Source organism: Physeter macrocephalus, chromosome 1, assembly GCF_002837175.3.
Source record: "Physeter macrocephalus isolate SW-GA chromosome 1, ASM283717v5, whole genome shotgun sequence".
In the NCBI taxonomy this organism is placed as follows: Eukaryota; Metazoa; Chordata; class Mammalia; order Artiodactyla; family Physeteridae; genus Physeter; species Physeter macrocephalus.
In genome coordinates this window covers 46,134,321-46,159,265 of record NC_041214.2, presented here as the reverse complement: position 1 = coordinate 46,159,265, position 24,945 = coordinate 46,134,321, and the positions used below count along the sequence as shown (strand labels likewise).

The window sequence follows — 24,945 nt, the reverse complement described above, 5'->3', positions numbered from 1 at the left end:
GTTCGCGCCCCGGTCTGGGAGGATCCCACATGCCGCGGAGCGGCTGGGCCCGTGAGCCATGGCCGCTGAGCCTGCGCGTCCGGAGCCTGTCCTCCGCAACGGGAGAGGCCACAGCAGAGGGAAGCCCGCGTACCACAAAAAAACAAAAAACAAACAAAGAACCTACAATGGCCGAGGCATGGATAATTGGCTCACGCGCTGAGTTTGTGCAGCAGCCCTCAGAGCGATAGAAAGGTTCGTACAGAGGCCCTGGGGGTGTTTATGTAGCTCCCCTACTGTAAAATAGCATTTGCTTTTCTTTTTTCCTCCTCATATTTCGGTTCATGTATATGTTGCTTCACAATCATGCGTGCATTTGTAAACATGTTATGGTTCTTTTAGCACTCACTTGTTTTCTCAGCTCAGAAGCCTAAGCAGAGCTAAAATGTATCAGTTAAGCAACCTTTAATGAAAGCTGAACCAATTCTGAGTGTAATTCAGCTATATGCATTGGTTACAAGTTTTGCTCTTAGGGTCTCTCATCTTTCTTAGCCACATCTGAGCAGAGTGCTTATGAAAGAAAAAAAATCATTATGTTTTAGATAACTGAAGGATGAAAAATAAATTTCAAGAACATGAGTCCCAGGAGCCCAGGCTGGCCTTTATGGAACTTCCCATGGTTAGATTTATTAAAAAAACAAAAAATGCTGGCAGGCTTTGAAAACATAACAGGGGTCAATAACTTGTGAGCACACCCACAATCTGTGTTTAGTTTCAATGTGTGTGGCACCACAATTAAGGCAGGAGAGATCTAGTTCACACCACCACTTGCAAAAGATGAGGTGGAATCTGAGTTATTAAATCAGCCTGTACGTAAAACATAGGCAACTGGTGATTACATTACTTTTTGATTTACTCATATTTACTTGACTAGTTTGGCAGACGCAAAAGGCACTTCCGGGACTTCCCTGGTGGTCCAGTGGTTAAGACTCTGCGCCCCAATGCAGGGGGCCCGGGTTCGATCCCTGGTTAGGGAACTAGATCCCACATGCATGCCGCAACTAGGAGTTCGCGTGCCACGACTAAGGAGCACACCAGCCACAACCGAGACCCGCGTAACCAAAAAAAAGGCGCTTCCTATTGGCGTTTAAGTTGGCACTGACAGTTCAGATAGGTAGCTGAATTGCTTAATTTCAGCTCTGTTGACAGTTCTGTCCCTCGACTTACTCTGCACGCCGGGAAGCCTTTTGGAAAGCCAACGTTTCAGGTCTCCCAGAAAGAGGAGAGAGCAAAACCTGCAGTCAGCTGTTTCTTGGCAGGGATAGGCCTGACTATGGCAGAAAGCTAGGACGAGCCTAGTGAGCTCTTAGACTTCTTTGGAATCAAGTCCCCACCCTTGGCCTCAGTGACTTGAGAGAATCTCTGACACATCCATCAAGGAGCAAAGCACACTGCCACATGGAACCCAAGCAGACCAGAAATGTTCCTAACATCTCCTGTGCAATGTGAAGAATCTGAGATCAACTGCAGCTAGATTAGTAAATACACTGTACAGCTTAAAAGGAGGTAGGCTTTTCTTTTAGTGTTTGCATTTTATGCAGTTTAAGAAACTTGGCACCTTAAGACTCTCACATAGTTCAAATACAGCTTGAAAAGCACTGTTATTCTAGGTGTGTTTACACAGCATTATTTCTCATGTAAGCATACCTGTACATCACCCAAAAGTGAAAGGCGCTGTCAGATGACCCTGGAAGCAGGCTGGGGCATGGACTATGCTCTCTGGTTTATGAGGTGACAGTTCTTGTCCTTATGTAGGCGAAGGCGCTAGCGTTCCTCCTATCACATCTGCTTGCTAGCTTCCTCTAGCTTAGGACTCTGTTGTCTTAGGCTTTCTGAGAATTTATTCCATAGTTTCTGTTTTAAAGTTCTCTGAGACTAAAGAAGACACGAGGTAGAACATGAGGCTTAAATCAGATTTCAGAGGGCAGATGGAAAGCACTCAGATAGGAGATGCCCTTAAAGGTCTAACCCAGCTCTCAGCTTTTAAAACAGGGACTCCTTTCATGGGTAGCACCATTTCAAATAAACCATTCTTTTTCAAGGCTTTTCTAAAATAATAAACTTTCTAATAATCTGCTATAAATTAATAACTAATAAACATGTCATATAAAGAAGTAAATTATTACATGTAAGTACTACAAAGTTTTAAAAAATCAGCTACAAAGTATTAAAATCAATCAAATTTAAGAGCAGCTAATGAGCATCGAAAAAGCTCATTTGCTTATAAAAAATCCAAATAATACAAAACTGAGGAAAGTAAAACACTGCTGCTTAGTCTTCCCGTTAAGTTGTGTTAGCCTATGATTCTAACAGGTACCTGAACTTAGTGTAAGAATTTTACACAAACTGCAAATAACTCAGAAATGCTGCCTCCCTACTATGAAACTCAAGAGTACAGAAAACTGTTTCTTTAAGGTTATTTTATTTTACAGCAGGCGGCTGAGCTATTTGCTTTCGGTCATTTATCTTCTGTGAGAGCAACTCTGGAGAAGCTCAGGAAGAGGGTCCTCAAGGTATTATTAACATCTTAAAACTTAAGAGATGCTTCCTGGGCCAGTGTGCAAATACACCCTGGAAAGAAAGCTGTGACACTGTGCCCTAGAAGAAAGCTCTGTCGGTTGCCGACAATCAGGAAAACCTATAATTAAAATTTTAATTATTATTTGCTTTGTAAAGTGGCTTACGTGCAATATCTTGATTTATACTCTATTAGGATCTTCAGTGATTTCCCTTCCGGACTCAGAAAGGCTTATAAATGGATTTTTAAAATCCCCAAACTACCAGTTCTACTCATCTAAAATTTGTACCATTTTAAAAAAATTTCTTTTTTCTTCCAGTTTGAGATATAATTGACATACAGCACTGTATAAGCTTAAGGTGTACAGCATAATGACTTGACTTACATACACCATGAAATGATGATCACAATAAGTTTAGTGAACATCCATCATCTCTTACGCTACAAAATTAAATAGAAAAAAATTTTTTTCCTTGTGATGAGAACTCTTAGGATTTAAGTCTCTTAACAACTTTCATATATAATGTATTTGTACTATTTATAAATGAGAAGTGAACACGAAGAGAAAGTATGCTAAAACTTTAATCTTGGGTTTTTTTTGTTGTTAATACTTTGGGTATTTATTCTGCTGAACTTCCTTTAAACCATATTCACACCAACCCTCTCTTTAAAAATGGGTTAAAGATATAAAGTGTTTTCTCTTTTGCTCACAATGAAAAGTAACACACAAAGATCTAGAATTTAATGTACGGGAACAACAGCATTAACAGGCATATGACAAAACAGAGCACTGTGATAGGAAAATGGTAAAATAACACTGTAATAATAAAAAACCATGCCACAAATTACTCTAGGTTCCTTAAAAATTTAGTCTTATAAAAACTTTGTCTTTATGAGATAACCAACCACATCCATTCCCCCCTGCCCTTTAGATATTGCTCTTTTCTTTTTCATTCTTAGCCACTGTCTTAATGAAACATACATCAATTTTTTAAAACCCCACTAACACAGACATTTCTTGTCAAGAGAATATGAACATATTCCTCATAAAAATAATGAAGAATAAAATCTAAATCACTGTAACACAAAGCATACTTCTATGTTTTTCAAGTTGTATAAGTAATTTATTACCATATTACTTTATTTTAGATTTCTTAGAGTGGAAAGTTTGCTTGCTACATTGATAGCAGAGAGAATACAACTTACGCTGCATAATCAAGATTCCTTAAGAGGTAACACAGTTTAGTGGTTAAAAGACTGACTTGCTAGATTCAAATTCTGGTTCTGCCACTGACCAGCTAAGTAACCTTGGCTGAATTACTGTGTATTCCATGCCTCAGCTTCCTCACCTGTAAAATTATGATAATATTATCTCTCAGGGATATTCTGAAGTTGCCATGTTGTGAAAGTTATGTAAGTGCTACCCATTGCTGATCTGATGATTCTTATTTTGGATGCATACACAGCTATGTTAACAAATATAAATAGATGGCATGAGAAAATATGATGTAAGCAATTTTTAAAAATAAACTTTAAGAAATTTTAGAATAATTTTAGAGCTATAGAAAAACTGCACAGATAGTACAGAGAGTTCCCATATACCCCGCACATAATTTCCCTTATTCACATCTTACGGTATAAGCAGTTTTTTTTTTTTGTTTTTTTTTTTTTTGCGGTATGCGGGCCTCTCACTGTTGTGGCCTCTCCCGTTGCGGAGCACAGATTCCGGACACACAGGCTCAGCGACTCCGCGGCATGTGGGATCTTCCCGGACCGGGGCACGAACCCGTGTCCTCTGCATCGGTAGGCGGACTCTCAACCACTGCGCCACCAGGGAAGCCCCAGTGTAAGCAATTTTTAATGATAGCCCAATAATGGAAGGACATTTACTATAGTAGTTAAAACTACAAATTTAATTAACCTGTAATCTCAATAACCCACCTATCAGAACCAAACTTTGAAACTTCTAAGTACTGTATTATAATGAGTACATGCTGAATTTAATGTTTTGGTAATAGCACTGCACTTACTGCACTAATGTAGGATATTTTATAGTCTCATTTAAAAAGGAATAATAAAATGGGAAAGTTATTTTACTGTGTGTGATTACTTCTATATATATATTGAAGTTGCAAATTAAAACGTGTGAAGAAGAAAATAAAGCTGGGATATTTAAACAGATATTACTTCATAATTTTAAGATTGAATTTCTCAAGATCATAAAGTAATTAAAGCTACATACGGGCAATATGGGTGAATACATTTTGAGATGAGAATTTTTAACTTAAGTATTTTCTGACTATTAGAGAATCACATTTACAATAATACATATAATACAAGGAAAATTTTTCTGGGTTATTAAGGGAATAGAGGTAGAGAGGTACACCTGTAGAAATGTTCAAAGACAGCTCAGGCCCATGGCGTTAAATGTAGGCATATTCACTGTCCAATTTAGCAGCCACTAGTCATACATGGAGAATTCAATTTAAATTAATTAAAATTAAACTAAGTTAAAAATTAAATTCCTCGGTTGAACTACATTTCAAGCACTCAGTAGCCACGTGTGGTTAGTGGTTACTGTATTGGAAAGTGCAGCTGTGGAACATTTCCACCACCGCAGAAAGTTCCATGGAACAGAACTGCTCAGATAGCCACAGACTGTTTCACTAATTACACGTAAGCTGAGTCTCAACCAAGAGCCTTCACCTCCTAAGCAAACAATTTCTATTAAACTTGCCAAAATGAAGCAAAGCGACCCAAAGGAGGCTTACATTGCGTTTTCTGAAATGTTTAAGGGGATGAAAGGGAAGAGGGTCTGGCTAATTCTCACATCAGACAAACGGCCACCAAGAAATGGAAAACGTGCTGAGGTCCTCAGAGCCGTGGCTGTACTCACGTGGTGGGGTGGCAGGGGCCAGCGGCCAGGGGGACTCCTCTTCGGGGGTACATGTCCTCACTAGGGGAGGGGCCCCCATATGGGGCCTTCGCACTGGTGGGACCTTCCCCATTATGGGGCTGGGGTTCCTGCCAGTGAAAAATGGGAAATTTCACTGTTAGCCAGCTTTCAGTCTTTCCCTATGTGAGATATTAAAAACGCTGCTTACTGGATTATTCAGTTAATTCAAAACAGGGTTCTATGAGATAAATTCTCAGAACTGATTAACCACGACGTGTGATGATTCTCCCTGCCTCTCAGTCTCCCAGGAAAAATAACCACAGCAGCAGGACTGCGACTGTTCAAATCTTAGATCTAGTCACACACCAAAAAGATTAGACTGAACCAGACAACAGTTTTCCCAATCAAGATAAAAGATAAGGATAATTGTTTTTTAATTATCAGTGATGGGCAGTGGTGGAAAGAGAAAATGTAATCAGATGTAATAAAAACCTCACAAAATTCCACGGCTCCTTATTCTCACCCCATCCAAACGTCTAAAATGAGAGTTAAAAATGAGAAGCAAACGCTTGAATTCCATCCACTTACTTCTCCTGACCGTTTTGTGATTTGGGAGTAATTAATGGTGATCAAATGGTCAAAACAAGGATCTGTTGTCGTTTTTTCAAACAAATTTTAAGAAATCCATGTAAGCAGTTTGTTGATGCCCAATAATGTGGCTAACAATAAAAATCCCCCATGAACGCTTTCATGCACAAAATGTTTTCTACTGGTGCGAGATGAGCATTTTCATGGTTTTAGCTGTAACATGCACACTTATGGTGGAATATTTCTACTGACATTCTGAAACGGGAAGGATTACCCTAAATTTCTCCAGTTCAAACTCCTTTTGCCTGTATATTTTACAATGGCATACTTTAGGGCAGTAAGGTCAGAGGCCCATATTAATAAAATACTATGGATTCCTCTGGATAATGGATAACATCACACTTCTAAAAAGCACTGAAAATGAGACAGGCTGGGACCTGGGACCTGGGACCCTTTGCTGCAGTGCTTGCACCTGGAAAAACGTCTCCTCCAGCAACAAAATACAAAGTAAGCAAATAAGGGACTAAAAATAGCTGCGTGCATGCACAGTTGGGGCAAATTATGGACAAGAAGATACAAAAAGACCAGAAAAAACCCAACTGCCACTTCTGAAGAGCCGGGAGCAAAAGCAGGGCACTGCGCATGCCCCCTGCACTCTGACACCACCTAAGGGGCGGGCAGATCACCTAAGCCACACCTCTGGCCCAACCCCCAGACACATTCCTACCCTCACCCCACATAAGGAACCAGCTTGACCCTCCTGGGGAGCCAGCAAGCAAGGGAACGTTTTACTTGTTTCTGATCCCCTCTGCTGCAGCAGGGGCCCCAATAAAGCCTTGCCTGAACTTCTTGTCTGGCCTCTGATCCATTTCTTTTGATTAAGGAAGCCAAGATCTCTGGTCGGTAACAAAAAGATGAGAAAATTTCAGTTTGTGGTGAACTCTGAGATGCAAACAGGACTTGTGCACTGAAACACACGATTTTTCCTACCAGGTATCACAGATCGTGGTTCTGCCAGATTTGCTTCTCCTAATCTCTTGAGTTGCAGCTTTCCCCTCTAATCTCTTATAATTACCTGTGCTCCCAGACAGCAATCAGAGGTCAGGTTACTGCACAGTACACTTCTCTGTCTGTCCTACAGTGAGAATGGGGGATGGAGAAGGGAATCGTAAGGAGGAAAAGCTACTTTACATAAAATTAGATGATATATTTGGATATAAATTATAGACCTAAAAGAGAAACTATAAACCTTCCAATTCATGACAGAAATGCCTTTCAGATAGTTGGAAGGTATCTAGAATCTAAGTACTTAATGTAAGTTTGAATGTTTCCCACATCAGGAACTAACATCCTTCTTGATTAGTTTCTTATCAGTATCCTTATGGCAGGCCCTGCATAAGAGTATTAATTTAGTAGAACATTTCCTAATTGTATTCAACATCTTAATTGTAGTGAGTAAATTAGGTTTAGCTGCTGCAGCGAAGTACAGTTGTTGAAATTTAAATTTTGACACAAGCAGTATGAAAAGCAGTTCCAGAGTATATGGTCAAACAAAAACACTGACATAAATATCAAAGTCTACATCAAACATCAAAGGCACGCCTGCCTTTCAGGAGCTGACCAAAGTTCCCAGGAGTGGGATTGGAATGCTTCACTGCCAGAGCTTCATTCTAAAAAGATTATGAGGTCACTGACCCGGACAGTCTCAATCAAAATGAAATTCTGCTAGACTTCCTGTCTACCCAGAAACACCCTGATATTCTCAGATCAAAACTTCGTCACAATAGGCTTATCCATTAGAAAAAAAAAAACGTGCATGCACAGTTGGGGCAAATTATGGACAAGAAGATACAAAAAGACCAGAAAAAACCCAACTGCCACTTCTGAAGAGCCGGGAGCAAAAGCAGGGCACTGCGCATGCCCCCTGCACTCTGACACCACCTAAGGGGCGGGCAGATCACCTAAGCCACACCTCTGGCCCAACCCCCAGACACATTCCTACCCTCACCCCACATAAGGAACCAGCTTGACCCCCCTGGGGAGCCAGCAAGCAAGGGAACGTTTTACTTGTTTCTGATCCCCTCTGCTGCAGCAGGGGCCCCAATAAAGCCTTGCCTGAACTTCTTGTCTGGCCTCTGATCCATTTCTTTTGATTAAGGAAGCCAAGATCTCTGGTCGGTAACAAAAAGATGAGAAAATTTCAGTTTGTGGTGAACTCTGAGATGCAAACAGGACTTGTGCACTGAAACACACGATTTTTCCTACCAGGTATCACAGATCGTGGTTCTGCCAGATTTGCTTCTCCTAATCTCTTGAGTTGCAGCTTTCCCCTCTAATCTCTTATAATTACCTGTGCTCCCAGACAGCAATCAGAGGTCAGGTTACTGCACAGTACACTTCTCTGTCTGTCCTACAGTGAGAATGGGGGATGGAGAAGGGAATCGTAAGGAGGAAAAGCTACTTTACATAAAATTAGATGATATATTTGGATATAAATTATAGACCTAAAAGAGAAACTATAAGCCTTCCAATTCATGACAGAAATGCCTTTCAGATAGTTGGAAGGTATCTAGAATCTAAGTACTTAATGTAAGTTTGAATGTTTCCCACATCAGGAACTAACATCCTTCTTGATTAGTTTCTTATCAGTATCCTTATGGCAGGCCCTGCATAAGAGTATTAATTTAGTAGAACATTTCCTAATTGTATTCAACATCTTAATTGTAGTGAGTAAATTAGGTTTAGCTGCTGCAGCGAAGTACAGTTGTTGAAATTTAAATTTTGACACAAGCAGTATGAAAAGCAGTTCCAGAGTATATGGTCAAACAAAAACACTGACATAAATATCAAAGTCTACATCAAACATCAAAGGCACGCCTGCCTTTCAGGAGCTGACCAAAGTTCCCAGGAGTGGGATTGGAATGCTTCACTGCCAGAGCTTCATTCTAAAAAGATTATGAGGTCACTGACCCGGACAGTCTCAATCAAAATGAAATTCTGCTAGACTTCCTGTCTACCCAGAAACACCCTGATATTCTCAGATCAAAACTTCGTCACAATAGGCTTATCCATTAGAAAAAAAAAAACTGCCTTAAAGAGAATGCTTTTTAAGAACAGAAACTTATCACAGGGAACTCTACTCAGTGTTTTGTAATGACCTATATGGGAAAAGAATCTGAAAAAGAATGGATATATGTATATGTACAACTGAATCACTTTGCTGTTCACCTGAAACGAACACAACATTGTGAATCAACTATACTCCAATATAAAATAAAAATTAAATTAAAAAAATAGAAACCTATTCTTCCGAATGATACTCACTTTGCTATATAGTCCAAGTTTTCCTGTAACCTTTCTTCCAAGTCACACCATGCAAAAACAGGACAGCAATGCCTCAAACTACAGAGAATGTTCTGTTCTGAATTGTGAAAGAAAATCATTCTTCATAAAGCTGAGGCTAGCTGAAGCGGCCACAGACGGTACTGCTGGTTCCCTTTCCCAAAGACAGCTGGTGGAGAGGGCCTGACACCCTGACCCCTACATCCAGCTGCAAGGCTGCCCTGGAGAAAGAAATGCCTCTTTCTAATTCACACTAGAGGCCATATATATTAACAGAGGCCCTGAAGACCACTGTATATAATATCATATTTCACTGACTCTAAAATGATGATGAGCTCTTACTCTGAACCACTAAGAAATTTAAAAATTGCCAAATTAAACTATAACTGTTTTCTTATCACAGAAAAATCATACTTATTGAATGGGCTCTCATGATAAGTAGAACATGATATATGCTAATCTTTTTATTTGTGCTCAAGAGTGATATTATGGACAAAAAAATGGATTATTATTAGAACTTCTTCACCTTCAGATTTCAAATCTTCTGCCTCACTTTTCAGCTCCAAGATGACTGTTTGACCACAAAACATGGCCCTTTGTGTCATCAAGAGCCTTGCTGATGCAGTGTATCTTGACTGTTGCTCTAGTACTGTCCTTGGAATTTTCTTCCAAGCTGCTGACACCCTTTTTACAAGTTTTTGTTTGCTTGCTTTTTGGTTTTTTTTTTTGCATGCGCAGGCAATAACAACTAAACTCACAACAGCTACCCGGCCCAAAGCAATTGATATTAGAAATGTTAAAACATGGTTGGGGAGGGCTTCTGAGAATCTCTAAGCTAGAGTAATGGGGCTTCTGAGGCCAGGGTTCTCCACTGCATTGTCCCGTCCACCTAACGATTCACTCATTCCTCAAATAGCTATTAAGCTCCTAGTATGTGATGCAGGTAACAAGTTAGGGAGAGAGCAGAGCATAAAGTAGGGAAGGACACTCCCCTCAAGGACCTTAGGAAGAGACTGGCATTAATTGAAAAACACAGAAAATTAATACAAAGCTACAATTATTTTAAGTAATGCAGAGAAGAGGCACATAGTAACATATGACTGATCTACCCTTGTCAGGGAGGTCAGGCAATATCTAAGGAAAGAGGGGAGAGAGAAATATATCAGGCAGAGAAAAGAGCATGTGTAACGTGGAAGAGAGCAAAGAACTTTTCTGCATGGATAACTGTGCCCTGCGGAAAGGACTCTAGACTTTTTGAGGACTATTACATCAGGGCTCAAACCACACCAATACTGGGGAATCTTAAATGCCATTACGTCCCGGTTCGAATGGGGCCTTATCGGGGAGAGGTAGCGACTGGAGTTATTTCTTGACTTCAAGTGTGTAACTGGGAGACCCTCAGATGGGTCTCTGATATGGGGAGTAAGTGTCATTTGGGTGTGAAGGACTGAGTAGAAGACTCTGAAACTTTCCCCCGCAAGTGTATTCCTCACTCAAGATGGTAACTCAACAGCAATACTGTGTATACGGGGAAGAACTGCAGAGATGAGAACACTACCAAAGCCTTAGAGAGGAAGAGCGGTGGTCCCTCCTTGTACCGCCTTTTCTATACTTCTAATGACCCTGCAGAAAAAAAAACGATGGACCACTGTAAGCTAAAAGTGGTGGAAATCCCGAATAGTACTTGTCATGCTAGGTATGACATTATACAGCTTCTGGCACCGGGTACCCAGCTATTTATGTGAATATGGCAATTACCGTCCATGGGTAGAGACAGGCTACTTACTCCCTTGCCTCCTGGTGATGTGAACTCTCCCGATCTCCCTCAAAACTTAAGTCTGCAGGGACCTGGACCATCTTGACTTTCCATAGTACATGACTCTAGTCCACTATATGGATGACCACATGTTAACGGGAGCAAGAAATGGAAAGCACCCTAGTGGGCCTAGTGAAACACAAACACCACACACCACAAAAATTAAGAGATAGGGCACACTGCTTACATTTTTAAGAAGCCTAGGGCTCCAGGATGGACTGAGAACATCCTCTCTAAGGAAGAGAACAGGTTGCTTCTTTCAACATCTACTGCTAAGAAAAAGGTGGGCCTCTTTGGATTCTGGAGCATGCACATTCCATACTTTATAATACTGTTTGGACCCATTTATCAGAGACTTGGCGGCTGTCAGTTTCAAGAGCGACCCGAGTGATAGAGAAGGCTTTTGCGGCACATCTAGATGATGATGCAGCTGTGGCCAGTGGATCTGGGGGTGCGGACCTATCCTCGATGGCTAAGGAGTGCCAAGAGAGAAGTCACACTGCAGATCCTTGGGGTTCTGGGGCAGAGAACAACGTTCCGTTTAAAAACCAGCCCCTAGTATGTTAAGGGGCCCAGGGCCTTGGCATACCCAACCATGGTCAACAAGTGACCCTCTGACATAAAGTTAGATGGGCAAAGAAAAAACCCACTCTAGGATGGAAATGGCTTATCTGGGATTAGGCCCAAGTACGTTCAGAGGGCACAAGGAAATTACATTTATAGGTGACCCAGACTCCCATACGACGGGTGTCTCTCTGTTTCATGATCAATAGACAGAGAAAACAGGAATTCAGACAGAGCCCCAAGTGAACTGGTGCTACACCACAGTGTCATTCAGCAGTGGACCTGAGGGACCGTGGGAAGGAAGTGTGGCGGGTGAGGACACAGAGCAGCCCTGGGCACTCACGCCACGTGGCGGGAGGGAAGGCCTGGGCTACAGACACACCCTGACTCCGGGGCAGCAGCGAACGGACAGTTGGTCAGGGGCCTAGGGAACAACAGGGACAGATGATGTGCTGAGGAGGTCTGGGAAGGATGGATGCTGGCGGCTCAGGTCAGGTACTTTCTGTGCTTCAGGCTAATGCCCACCAGGAAGCATCCCCCAAAATGTCAACATGTGTGCTGTCAAACATCAACAAAAGGTGGACAGCACGAGTCATTCTAGGGCCGTCAGCCAGCCTCCCACTCAGGCCAGCAAAGAGTTGATACCATGGGCCTGTGAAGAGTGTGGCAGAGGCTCTTCCTCTCACCAATGCTGGAAAAGTTACTGCGACTGCTACATGTCTCACCTGCCAGCCACAGACACTGATACCAAGCCCTGGATACGGCATCATTACTCAAGAAGACCCATCACTGACTTGGTGTAAGATTAGTTCTGTGGGAAGGGGCAATGGTTTGTCTTTACCACAGTGTTTGGCTTCCAGCTCCCAATACTTTTGCTGCCACCACTGTCCCTGAGCTTATAAAATAAATGATTTCTCAATAGGATATTCCACAAAACACCACCTTAGGCCAAGGCACCCATTTTATAACAAAGGAAATGTGACAATGGGTCCATAACCTTAGAATCCACCGGTCTGACAATGACTCATCCTCAAAGCTGGCCCAACAGGCAGGGAGAGTGGTCTACTAAAAAGTAACCCAAGAGGCATCTTAGAATAACTTCCTGCGGAGTTGGAGCCCTGCCCTCCAGGATGTGGTATAGGTATTGAAGCAATGGCTTCAATATCTGGTCTGCATTACCGAGAGCTACAATACTCAGGTCTGGTAACCAAGGGATGAAATCAGGATTGGCCTTTGTCATCATCAACCCCAGGGACCCACTTGCAAAATTTGTGTTTCCCATCCACGCAACTCTCATATTTGCCAAGTTTGAAGTCCTGATTCCTAGGCAGGAGGGGATGATTGTTTCCTCCAGGGGACACGCAAAAGTTCCAATAAACTTGAAGTTCTGACCATCTCCCGGTCATTCTGGACTCCTCGTGTCAATACACCAGCAGAAAACAGGCAGTCAGGTGACTGCTGGGGATGTTCCATCCTGATATCACGAGCAGCAAAGACTATGGCTACACAGTGAGGGAGGAGAGGATGTGTCCAGAACTCGAGGGATTCATCAGGGTATGTCTAGGTGCTTCCACAGCCAGTGGTAACCATAAATGGGAAATTTCAGCACTTACGGCTCAACAGCAACAAGGCAACCAAGGGCCCAGACAACTGAGGGAAGAAGGTCTGGGTCATCTCAGCAGGCCAGCAATTCAAATCAGGCCAATTTGCTACCGGTGAAGGAAATCTGGACCAGGTGATAGATCGTGATGCTGAGTCTCCAGGTGAGCTGCAGCAGGGGAAACTGTAGTTTGTTTCTCCTCTTGCCTCAAGGCTCTGGCATGTGATTACAGAAGGGCTTCCCCTTAAAGGGGACTCAGGTACTGCCTGCACTTGGATCTCTGGTCTCTGGGAGGAAGTGAGGGCATCTCAACTCTCGCAAAAGCAGAGGCCCCATGTCGTAGTACGGAAGCGACGGTGTCTGGCATGGGTGGGTCTGAGCGGTAAAGGGGCAGATCATCCTGGAGCCCTGGATGTACCACTTGAGGTTCTCGCACCCTCTCCTGTCTTGTTTCAGCTGCTTCATCAGTACTAGTGTCCCTGGGTATAGCTGGACAGTGCCTGCTTATGCCTGGGGGCAGTTCTTGCCTCTCACTCCATGGCTTCTGAGTTGACATGGCTTTGGATCCACACTTTCACACCACCCATTGACTACCTGGGGGTGTGGAGGAGGTAATACATTGGAGGGAAACCTTTGACCAGCGGGGGACAGGCAGCAGGGGAAAAATTCTTCTTCCCTTCTCCTCTCACAATGCATAATCTTAGGACACAGTTCAGAGGATGTCTTGGCCTATGATCTGATAGGATTGGGCAGTCCCAGTAGCTTACACACATATGCACTCTCCCTCCCCCCAAACTACACTCTCCTGGTCCCTCTCCCTCCTGGGATGCTATCCCCCGATGGAGGAAGGGCACACGGCTTGCTGCTTCAGGCTGTTTTTCTGGGGAACCTAAGCTAAGATGAACCACATAGGAGTGGTGTCTTTATGATCTATCCACTAGGTCATTCATTCCTCTGGTGCTCAGAGGTGGTAAGTGAAGCCACAGGCAGAGCTGAGATCACTCAGAGAGGGAGACAGAGTGAGAAGAAAAGAGGGCCTAACACGTGGCCCATCAATGGCCATAAGGATAATGGCTAGAACAGAAGATGGGCACTGGCCAGAGAGGTGGGTGAAAAACTGGCAAGTACTGATAGTACCACGAGGGAGTTTACTAGGGCATGGAGAAAATCTATTATCTGGGAATTCCCTGGAGGTCAGTGGTTAGGACTCTGTGCTTTCACTGCCGAGGGTCTGGGTTTGATCCCTCGTTGGGGAACTAAAATCCCACAAGCCCCATGGCCAAAAAAAAAAAAAAAAAGAAAAAAAGAAAGAAAAAAAATCTATATCTAAGGAGCTGTTGCTTTTTAATTATGTTAGATGCTGACTGCTGTGGCTACTTGATATGATGCATTACCAAAGAAAATGAAATAATATGCAAATAAAAGTGTGGTGGAGGAAGTTTTTTCAAACCACACTCCTCTCGGGGCGGAGAGACTCCAGGCAAACTGTGTAAGAGTGGAGGAATCAGAAAGCAGGAAGCAGACCTCCTTCTCTGCCTCTCTGCAGGGCAATCTGGTGGGGATCCAGGCTTCGAAAAGGATGATCTGGTGGTTACCAATTTACAAAATTCTGTCTTTTAAAGTTTTCTTTCTTTTTTGATAAAAAGCTTAGATATCTAAAAAGAAAAGAAAAAAGGCTTATAACACCAACTTTTGTAAGGAGATACTATAGAAGAAACACAGAAAGCTCAACTTCCTGAATAAGGCACTTTGGGAGACTTAAAACTATATTTCACAGCAAAATTTTCTTCCTTATACACAGGAGGACATGGGAGTTCATAAAAATGCTTTGTAGGTCTTTATGAACACTGAGGATCAGAAAACAAATCTTCCTTAATACTCAGAATTTATCACAAAGCCTACAGGTATGAAATAATGTCAACTTCTGTTACAAGAAGCCACACAGTCATTAAAATTTTTAAAATTAATTCTATATACGTATCAGTCACAGAATTTAATTTTTTAAAATTTAGAAATGTTGTAGTACTCTTCTTTAGCTCATTAAAACTTCTATTTATTTAATTTAATGTATTGCAATCAGCTCCGCCTGATTTTCACTATAATTTCAATATCTGTGAGTCTGTTTCTGTTTTGTATATAAGCTCATTTGTATCATTTTTTAAAAATTAGATTCCACGTATGAGTGATACCATATGATATTTGTCTTTCTCCAGACAGGGTTTATTTTCACAGCCTGTATTACACAGACCACATTTAAACCTAAAGTTATAGTTAACAACATAAAAGGCAAGGAACTAAAATCTAAATTGTAACTAACAATACGAACACTGGGGAACTTCAATTTAAATAAATATGAAATGTTCTTGAACACGAGTGTCACAGCAGTGGTAAATACACACAAGTGTTTCAAAGGACCCAAGTGGAGAGTTTTATTCGCTGTCACTGCTTTTGGTAATTAAAAAACATATCTAAAATCTTTAGCTCATCATATTGCCTCAAGTGTTGTACAGTTAAACAGCTGTCTTTCAAAAACCACGGCACAAAGCCACTGCGAACACACTCTAACTTAAAAATAAGGCAGAATCAGCGTCCCCGATCCGCAATGTTGGGGGCTACTCTGGGCACGCGAACATGAGAACCAGGTCAGTGGGCTTTTCTGCAATAACACAACCCTTTGCCTGAGAGATGGTGACATATCCTCCACATTAAGCTCTCCGTCCCCACAGAAGATGGGCACTGGCCAGAGAGGTGGGTGAAAAACTGGCAAGTACTGATATTACCACGAGGGAGTTTACTAGGGCATGGAGAAAATCTGTTATCTGGGAATTCCCTGGCGGTCAGTGGTTAGGACTCTGTGCTTTCACTGTCGAGGGTCCGGCTTCGATCCCTGGTTGGGGAACTAAGATCCCACAAGCCCCATGGCCAAAAAAAAAAAAAAAAAATTAAAAAAGAAAGAAAAAAAAATCTGTATTTAAGGAGCTGTTGCTTTTTAATTATGTTAGATGCTGACTGCTGTGGCTACTTGATATGATGTATTACCAAAGAAAATGAAATAATATGCTAATAAAAGTGTGGTGGAGGACGTTTTTTCAAACAGGCTGATTCTGATTCAGGCTTAAGTGGATGGATGGTATTCCAACAACTCTAATTCACTGACAGGCACAACAGCTGCCTGCCAACACCAGGGTGGATTTTGTTTTCATTTGACGCTTCAGAAAACCCAACTGACACACCGCCAGGTCAGGTGACTTCAGAGGTTTAAGAGCTGGCCCAAAAACCCCAGCAGTTTTACATTAGACTTCAGTCTCCAAACAGTCCATTCTATCTTTAGAATTCTAACTAAAATGTGAGCAGCAAAGGGTTTTGAAAAAAGGCCTCTAGGTGTTTCAAATTTCCTGTGCTTGGTTCAGCAGACTATTGGCCTGTCTAACCATAAACAAGTCTCAGGACTTTTTTTTTTTTTTTTTAATTTTCATTGGAGTACAGTTGATTTACAATGTTGTGTTAGTTTCAGGTGTCCAGCAAAGTGATTCAGTTATACATATACATATATCCACTCTTAAGATTCTTTTCCTATATAGGTTATTACAGAGTATTGAGTAGAGTTCCCTGTGCTGTACGGTAGGTCCTTATTAGTTATCTATTTTATATATAGTGGTGTGTGTGTGTTAATCCCAATCTCCCAATTTAACCCCCCTCCCCACTTCCCCCCTTTGGTAGCCATAAATTTGTTTTCTATGTCTGTGAGCCTGTTTCTGTTCTGTAAAAAAGATCATTTGTACCATTTTTTTAAAATCTCAGGACTTAAAATACCCAGCTGTACCCCTGCAGGGGTCAACAAGGACCAGTTCTAGGGAGAGCAGGAAAGGAATTGGGGGGGACAAAATGGTAGGAAATGCCTTCCCCCCAACAAATCCAAGTCAAACAATAACTCAACTCTTTATAGTTATTTAATATCTGAAAACTATTCTCCTAAAAGTGAAATTTACCAGTCTAACAGAAATCAACTTAACTAGGCTGCAACATTTAGTCTGATCTTATTTTTACCCTTTACCTCCGTATCTCACCTAACAGCTCTATATTTCAAAGCCCTGACAGATTTGTTTGACTGGCATGATCTGTGACCACTTCCTTTCTATCAAGAAATACAGTTTTCTCCTTTTGATGCTAAACTATTTCTGTTCACACAGTATGAACCTTTTGGTCTGTTTAGACTCTGAGGTACAAATGTTAACATGCAGATCATGCGGGTCATTATTTTACATCTTATTAGGTGTTTATTAAAAAAGATAAGAATGTCTAGAATTAATAAATAGAGCTTTTCTGGCTCCATGAGTGGCTCATCTGGATACACTGTTGAGATCAGGCAGGCTTGAAGGCCACCGAAGCTGCGATTGGGCAGGTCTCTGAGAGAGCCATGGTACTGGAGTCGTACATCTGGCTTGTGGGATGGGGCTGGGATATACAAGGCATTTTGGCTGAAGATGTTAATCTACTAAACATGTTAAAATAAAGGTCTATCTTTCCATTTTCAAAAGCTGGTTTCATGGGATGGGGATTGCAAGCTGCTTGAGGAGAGGGGTGAAGACAGCTGGTAAGAGAACAGCCTGGAGAATATTCATTGTAAGAGGGTGTAGCATTCATTCCAGATCCCCAAGGTTCCCTCTCATAATCTCGGGTGTTAGAGGCTTTGGGCAGCTGGCCAGCACGAGGGCTCACTTAAAATTCTCATTTCATTTTCCGAACATTGATCCATGAGAATCCCTAACGTAATGCCAGGGTTCAGACCCTGGGGAGGGGTGCCCCTGAGTTTGGCAGTATCTCCTGGCACAGTTGTTATGAGAACATTCTGTATCCCTTTAGTCCCTGGATTCCTGCATCTGGCAAGTCACAATATGTGATAACCAATTAGTAAGGAATTCAGTCACATGGCTTCCTTCTGGAATGTACATTAGGGAACAGAGTTTCTTAGCCACAGAAGTAGCCTATAAAAACAACGGGCTGTTTAAAAATCACACATAAAGAGCAAAACATCACAAACTCACTGTCAAGAAAGAGAAAATATTCCTTTTGATCAACCTGTTTATAAGTGTTACTGAGTTCTCTCCCCAAACTTTGTACTCTTACCAGATGTCCTTGTTGATGAAAATAATTTGACACTCAATTATTTGGGGACAAATCTAATAATATTCATGTTTTCCTTAAAATGAAGGCAAGAAGAGTTAACTGTGTGGTGTGGTGAGTGTTCAAACATGGGTGCAAAGAAGCTACAAACCTTACAAGAATACTGAGATGTGGTATTGAGAAAAATCTGGGGCTCTGGTGGTAAATCTGACAATCATAAAATTACATTCATTCTGATTCTTTGATGGTTTCAATCTGAGTCCAACTGAAACCAAATATTTCAATATATGAACGATGTAAAGTTTTTCTTTTCCATTTACACGTGGGATAGGTCATTTCCACAATAACTAATTTCTTAAGTATTTCAAGAATATATCAAGCTCATGATACATAAACTACAGTGAAAAGGACAATTTTAATACTTTAAATATTACTCAAGTAAAGAGTACACGACTAAGAGCTGAATGGCTTCCTGACACCTGTCACTACGCTGTAAAATTTACTTAGTATCCAAAACTGTACAATTACTTAAAGTGCCTGACACATAAAGTTGAGATTTGTCCTTTATAGTTCAAACCTTTTCAAACAAGGGATTTGTGATACCAGAGAAAAGACAAATGTATTATCTAATTTTGAGTACTACTTTTCTGCCAATCTTTTGTTCACACCTTCCACAGGCTCCTAAATGTCTACATAAGAAAGCTCATGTTCTAGTTCTGGTACCCTAAGTCCTCCATAATTTGGGGTCCCTCGCTGCAATCTTACTTCCTCTTGCTCTAGAATGAGGAAATCTTTCTTCTAGACAACCTGAAATCCTGGACCTTGCCCACTCTGTGCCTCTACCTGTGCTCTTTCTAAAGCATTCCTGGCACACCTTTCCTGCTTCTCTCCACTCAAGTCCCGTCTGAATCCATTTAAGATGCTTTAAGGGAACCTATATCGGTTCTGTTTGTGGTCCCACAATCTTAGCTCAGAGGCCGGCATGAAATGATGCTCTTCAAATGTCTGTGGAATTAAACAGACTCTACAACCAACTTAAGACCCCATGAACAGTATGCTCCCCACAGCACCAGCTGGGCCATTCCCCCCTCCCATATCCCCTCCCCCTTGCATCTCCCTCCTACCCTCCCTATCCCACCCCTCCAGGTGGACACAAAGCACCGAGCTGATCTCCCTGTGCTATGCGGCTGCTTCCCGCTAGCTATCTACTTTACATTTGGTAGTATTTATAAGTCCACGCCTCTCTCTGAGTGTTTCTTATACTGATCAAGTAAGTGGTCACCTGTCCAGTGTGTAGAGCACAAGGGTGCTAGGACACAGAGATGCAGGACCAGCCCTTCTATGAGGACATACACTCAGTGATGATACAAGGAAGATCAAGGTCAGTATCATGGGAGAAGAACCAAAAGAGCCATGGAAATCCAAAGGAGGAGGATGGGGCGCCTGTCTGCGGGCAGCAATCAAGACTCTGTAGAGACACCATAACGCTCAAGTCTGCCCTCGCAAGGAAGGTTCTTGTGGTGACTCAGGGCCTCAAGGACTTCTCCCCTTTCTACAGCATTAATGGGTTACGGTACTTCTTTACCCTCAATGATGATGATGATTAGAAACTGACTGTGTTTACTGAGCGCTCACTATATACCAGGGACTCACAATCAGCACTTTACTGTACGGATGCGCTGGACTTTCACAACAATCTAACCTATTAACATGTTGCCATTTTACAGATAAGCAGACTGTGGCACAGAGAAATGAAATATCTTGGGGAAAAAAATCTCACAGGTAGTAAGAGGTTGACCTGGGAACCACTGGGCATGGAACAGTCAGCAGGGTCAGCTTTGGGTAGCACGGTCAAGGGATGTGTCTTTAGAGATGACGCCGGGAAAGGGCCCGAAAGAAGAGAAAGAGCAAGACGTGGAAGGAAGAGTACTCCAGGCCGAGTAACAACATGGAGAAGCAGAATGGCGAGAAGCAGAAAGACGGCCAATGGGGCCAGAGCCAAGTGAAAGGGAGGGAACACAGCAGAGGAGGGGGCTGCTCTGGCAGGCGGAGCCCAGCTCATGGGTGGCCCTGGGGGCCTGAGTGCGGAGTTTTACGTGTACTGATTTGCCTCTACATTGTGCAATACTTGTTTCTTGTTCTCCACACGAAGAGTCTTGATGGCAGAAACCATCTCTTACGTTTTAAAGTATTTCCTGCAGCATTTAGCCCACAGTGTAAGATGGGGTGGGTGTCATCGTGAGCAGGAGTAGCTGAAAAGGTCTAATGTAGGAGATGCAATTGGAGAAAGAGGGCATTCCAGACCTGGGGGATGCTGGCTGCACGGCTGTGAAGGGAAAGTAAAACAGTTCTAATAACAGTGATGGAATATGAGGAAACGAGATTTTGTTTTGAGAAGGGAAGGTAGAATTCTTGAAAGGAAAAAAGTTTTCTCTGGGAAGAAGAAAACTCTAAATCAAGATATAATTAGGATAAATGGTACATATATATACAGTGGAATATTACTCAGCCATCAAAAAGAATGAAATAATGCCATTTGCAGCAACATGGATGGACCCAGAGATTATCATACTAGGTGAAGTAAGTCAGACAGAGAAAGACAAATATCATATGATATCACTTATATGTGGAATCTAAAAAAAAGGTACAAATGAACTTATTTACAAAACAGAAACAGAGTCACAGATGTAGAAAACAAACTTATGGTTACCAGGGGATGGGGGGAGGGATAAATTAGGAGATTGGGATTGACATACACACACACTACTGTATATAAAATAGATAATCAACAAGGACCTACTGTATAGCACAGGGAACTCTACTCAATACTCTGTAATGGCCTATATGGGAAAAGAATCTAAAAAAAGAGTGGATAGATGTATATGTATAACTGATTCACTTTGCTATACAGCAGAAACTAACAACATGGTAAATGAATTATACTCCAATAAAAATTTTTTAAAAAGATACAATTAGGACTTACACTCCAATTTCCTTTAAAAGGAAAAACAAGTTCTCAAATTCTTTCCCAAATGAGAGTGCTCCAGTATTTTGTGAGGATACAATAGACACTACGGTATATAAATTCATAACACAAGACTAAGAAATGCCCAGATAAAGGAAAGTACTTAATTACTAATAAAATGTTGACATGTGGTCTTAGTAAGGGGAAGAAGTGCCACGCAACAGTGCAATAAACGTGGGCATGGAATCAGAAAGTCCACATTAGAATCCTGCTTTAGCCACTGTGATGTAAAGACCTAAAGTCAAGGTTCAATGTCATATGATGTCTTGACATCTGGTAAAATCAGATGAACACCTAACCGTGGGTTGCCCTCCCAGCTTGCCCTGTGCACACGGCCCCCTATCCCTCCTTATCAAAGGGCTCAGGGGCCTTCCTGCCTGTCCCCCAGGAGCAGGGCTCAGTCCCCTGCCCGCCTGCAGAACCATTTGAACAAGCCCATCACATCCTTCTGTGGGGACCAGGGGATACCCCACCACTTTGTACCACAAAGCCTGCCCCCGGCAGCCTCTGGCTGCTCACTCTATAGACACGTGCAGCTCCCCTCTGACCCTGCTGGCCTGCAATCTCTCTCTCCCTGGAGCATCGATCTCAGCTTTCAAGGGTTGGGCATAGTGTGTTCAGTCTTGCCCACAACCCTATGGCAGGAATACTTTTCTCATGAAAGAGATGAAGAGGCGATCACAACAGCCACTTACTGACACAGAAAACAAACGTATGGTTACCAAAGGGGGAAGCGGGGGAGGGATAAATTAGGAGTTTGGGATTAATAGATATACACAATTAAATGTAAAACAGATAAACAACAAGGTTCTACTGTATAGCACAGGGAACTATATTCAGTATCTTGTAATAACCTATAATAGAAAAGAATCTGAAAAAGAATATATAGATATACATATATATGTGTATATACATATATAAAACAATCACTTTGCTGTACACCTGTAACACTGTAAATCAACTGTGCTTCAATAAAAAAAAAAAGAAAAGGCAGGTCCTTCAGGAATGGAACATTTGGTAAATGCAACATGTATTGAGCCCCTTCTAGGTGTGTATACGTTATCTCCCCCGTAGACAGCCTTAACCATCTAATTTGCAATAAGAATAATTTATTATACTGTCTCCTATATACCAGGCACTGTTATACGCACCCAGTCAGGATGGGGTACAATTACGCAGCATCCCAGTTTTACAGACAAGGAAACTGAGGCCCAGAGAGGTTCAGTAACTTGGTCAAGGTCACACTGCTGCTAAGTGGCTCCAGAGTCCCTGACTGTATAACTGAATCACTGTGCTGTACACCTGAAATGAACACAACATTGTAAATCCACTGTACTTCAATAACAAACAAATAAAAAACCCAGCCACTTACTGGATGTGTGAGTCGGGCCTCGGGCCAAGTCACTGAACTTTCACCTCCAAGCTTTTCCTTCTGTGGAAGAGGATTAATGATGCTCACCTTGGGCACTTCTGGGAGCGCTGTGTCCAGCGGTCAGTGCCAGGCTCGTGGTTAGGTCTGCGGCCACCCCACCCTGTGTCACCTCCTCTGCAGCACCACGATTGACTTCGAGCCAATCAAAGTTACAATTAATACTAGTTGAGTTGGAAACCACAGGTGCGGATAGACATGACAGATTGGCCAGACTGGGTTAAAACACAATCTGGCTTGTTAGAAAAAAATACCGTTTCAATTCCAGCTACCACCACAAGGAGAATTCACAAGAGTTTGGGGCAAATAATAAAGTAGACATGAAACCGAGACCGCTTTCAAGATACTAAACAGTAGATTCAACCGTGTGCCTGCCATACAGAAAGTGACACTCATTAATTATTTGTGGAAGGAATAAACACTTAGGTACAAGTCTTCTACCAGAAAATTTTATTTTTTGCTTCCATTAACATCTTATCACATACATGAACAGAGTATCTGTTCAAGGCATCAAAAGCTGAAAATACAGTGTTTAGTATTCTCACTTGCAGCATAATCAAGAATCTTATCATGAAAGCAAACAATGTCTATTCTTATAGGATCGCAGAGAAGGTTTATCAATTTCATTCAGAACTGTGAGAAAAAAGTAGCAGAAGTCTGTATATTTTTGTTACCTCGAAGTGAGTCCAGAAGTAAACATATCTCCATAGGGAGGGCCGGGGTGGGGGGAACTTTTTAAAGTATTTAAGTCATCTTTAATTGAATATGAAACATGCAAAAATGAGAAAACTACTATTAAATTGAATGGAATAATAGGAAGCGTTATTCTCAAATACTACATTTGTTGGGAAAAGGAAATAAAGAGAAAAGGAGAACATAACAGAGTGGTGTAGAGATTTACAGCAGCAATTTACCCACCAACAGTATAATGGGTACACCGAGATGTGCAGTTGTATAATAAGAAGCCTTCTAAATACTTAAAAAATTAAAGTCCTCTCACCAGATGTAAAAAAGTCTGTTTCAAGTCTAATGTGATAATCATTTTTGGAAATTTGTGTTTAAATGCTGGTACTATTTGTTACGATGTTTGGCTTTTCCTTTTATTCTGCCTTTTAATTATTAAATATGAAGAGTGTTCATTCAAATAAACAGTAATTTGCACTTTACGGCATCTTTCAGTCCACGATCTTAAAGCATTAATTAATTAAGGAGGTACTATTTATCCTAAATTACGGTAATCAGAGTTAAGAAAGGCAAAGACTCCTGCTTTTTTTTCTCGATATGCACCATTTTGGAATTTGAAACTGCTTGTGATATAACTGTATTTGATAAAACATTGAGAATATTTTACAGAAATTACTGAAAAGCTGATTTCTGGGTATAGCTGCAGAACACTTATCCAAATCTTCTGGACTGAAAGTTGTATATTACACCATGTGATCGAGATTAGTAGGGTTTACTTACGTGCTTTTCAGTTAAGGTATTCGATTTAAAGGTGGTTTTACATGAACTGTTTGCAAGAGCTTATTTAGTAATTGTACATCACAGTCTTCTGATTATTTATCAGCTTGCACTACAGTATGTGGGCCAACTTGGCCACATTCTTACTGAAAACATTTTGAATTAATTTTACTCCCTAAAATATTACGGCTTTATTTTCACCAAGCATCACTTAACTGCATTTCTGTAATGTCATCATTTATGATAACAAAACAACCAAACTCAGGTTCTTAACCTCCAGTTTGCAGGGCTTAGTAATTCAAATAAATGGATACTACCTGAGAACAGGAAGGTTTTTCTATATACAGTGGTTATTGCAAAGAAAGTGGTTTTCAGAGAGTAAAACTCTGTTTATACTACTTTATTGTCACTGCAAAGCTTTATTTTGTATTTAAGAGGCGATCCACAGATACATCAGGAATGGTGGTAAATCTATAAACTCCTTATGCAACTCATAAGATAGCTCTATTGAATGTAATACGTTAGCTAGGAAAAGGATAATAA

General features: G+C 41.5%; 1 protein-coding gene across 4 annotated transcripts in view; it reads right to left on the bottom strand.

The window, feature by feature from the left end:
• Window positions 1-24,945, bottom strand: part of UBE2E2 (ubiquitin conjugating enzyme E2 E2) — a 384,777-nt gene that overhangs the window by 152,691 nt on the left and 207,141 nt on the right. The window contains exon 4 of one of the 4 annotated variants that reach the window (XR_003680001.2): window positions 5,454-5,581. The exons of 2 other annotated variants lie outside the window; for them this stretch is intronic. Coding sequence is in view for 1 of the 2 variants with exons in the window: in XM_028490273.2 (XP_028346074.1) it covers window positions 5,454-5,506 (53 nt within the window). In the remaining variant the exon portion in view is untranslated. Of the gene's footprint in view, window positions 1-5,453; window positions 5,582-24,945 lie in introns of those variants that run through there. One more of the 4 variants, XM_028490273.2, reaches the window with a different exon arrangement.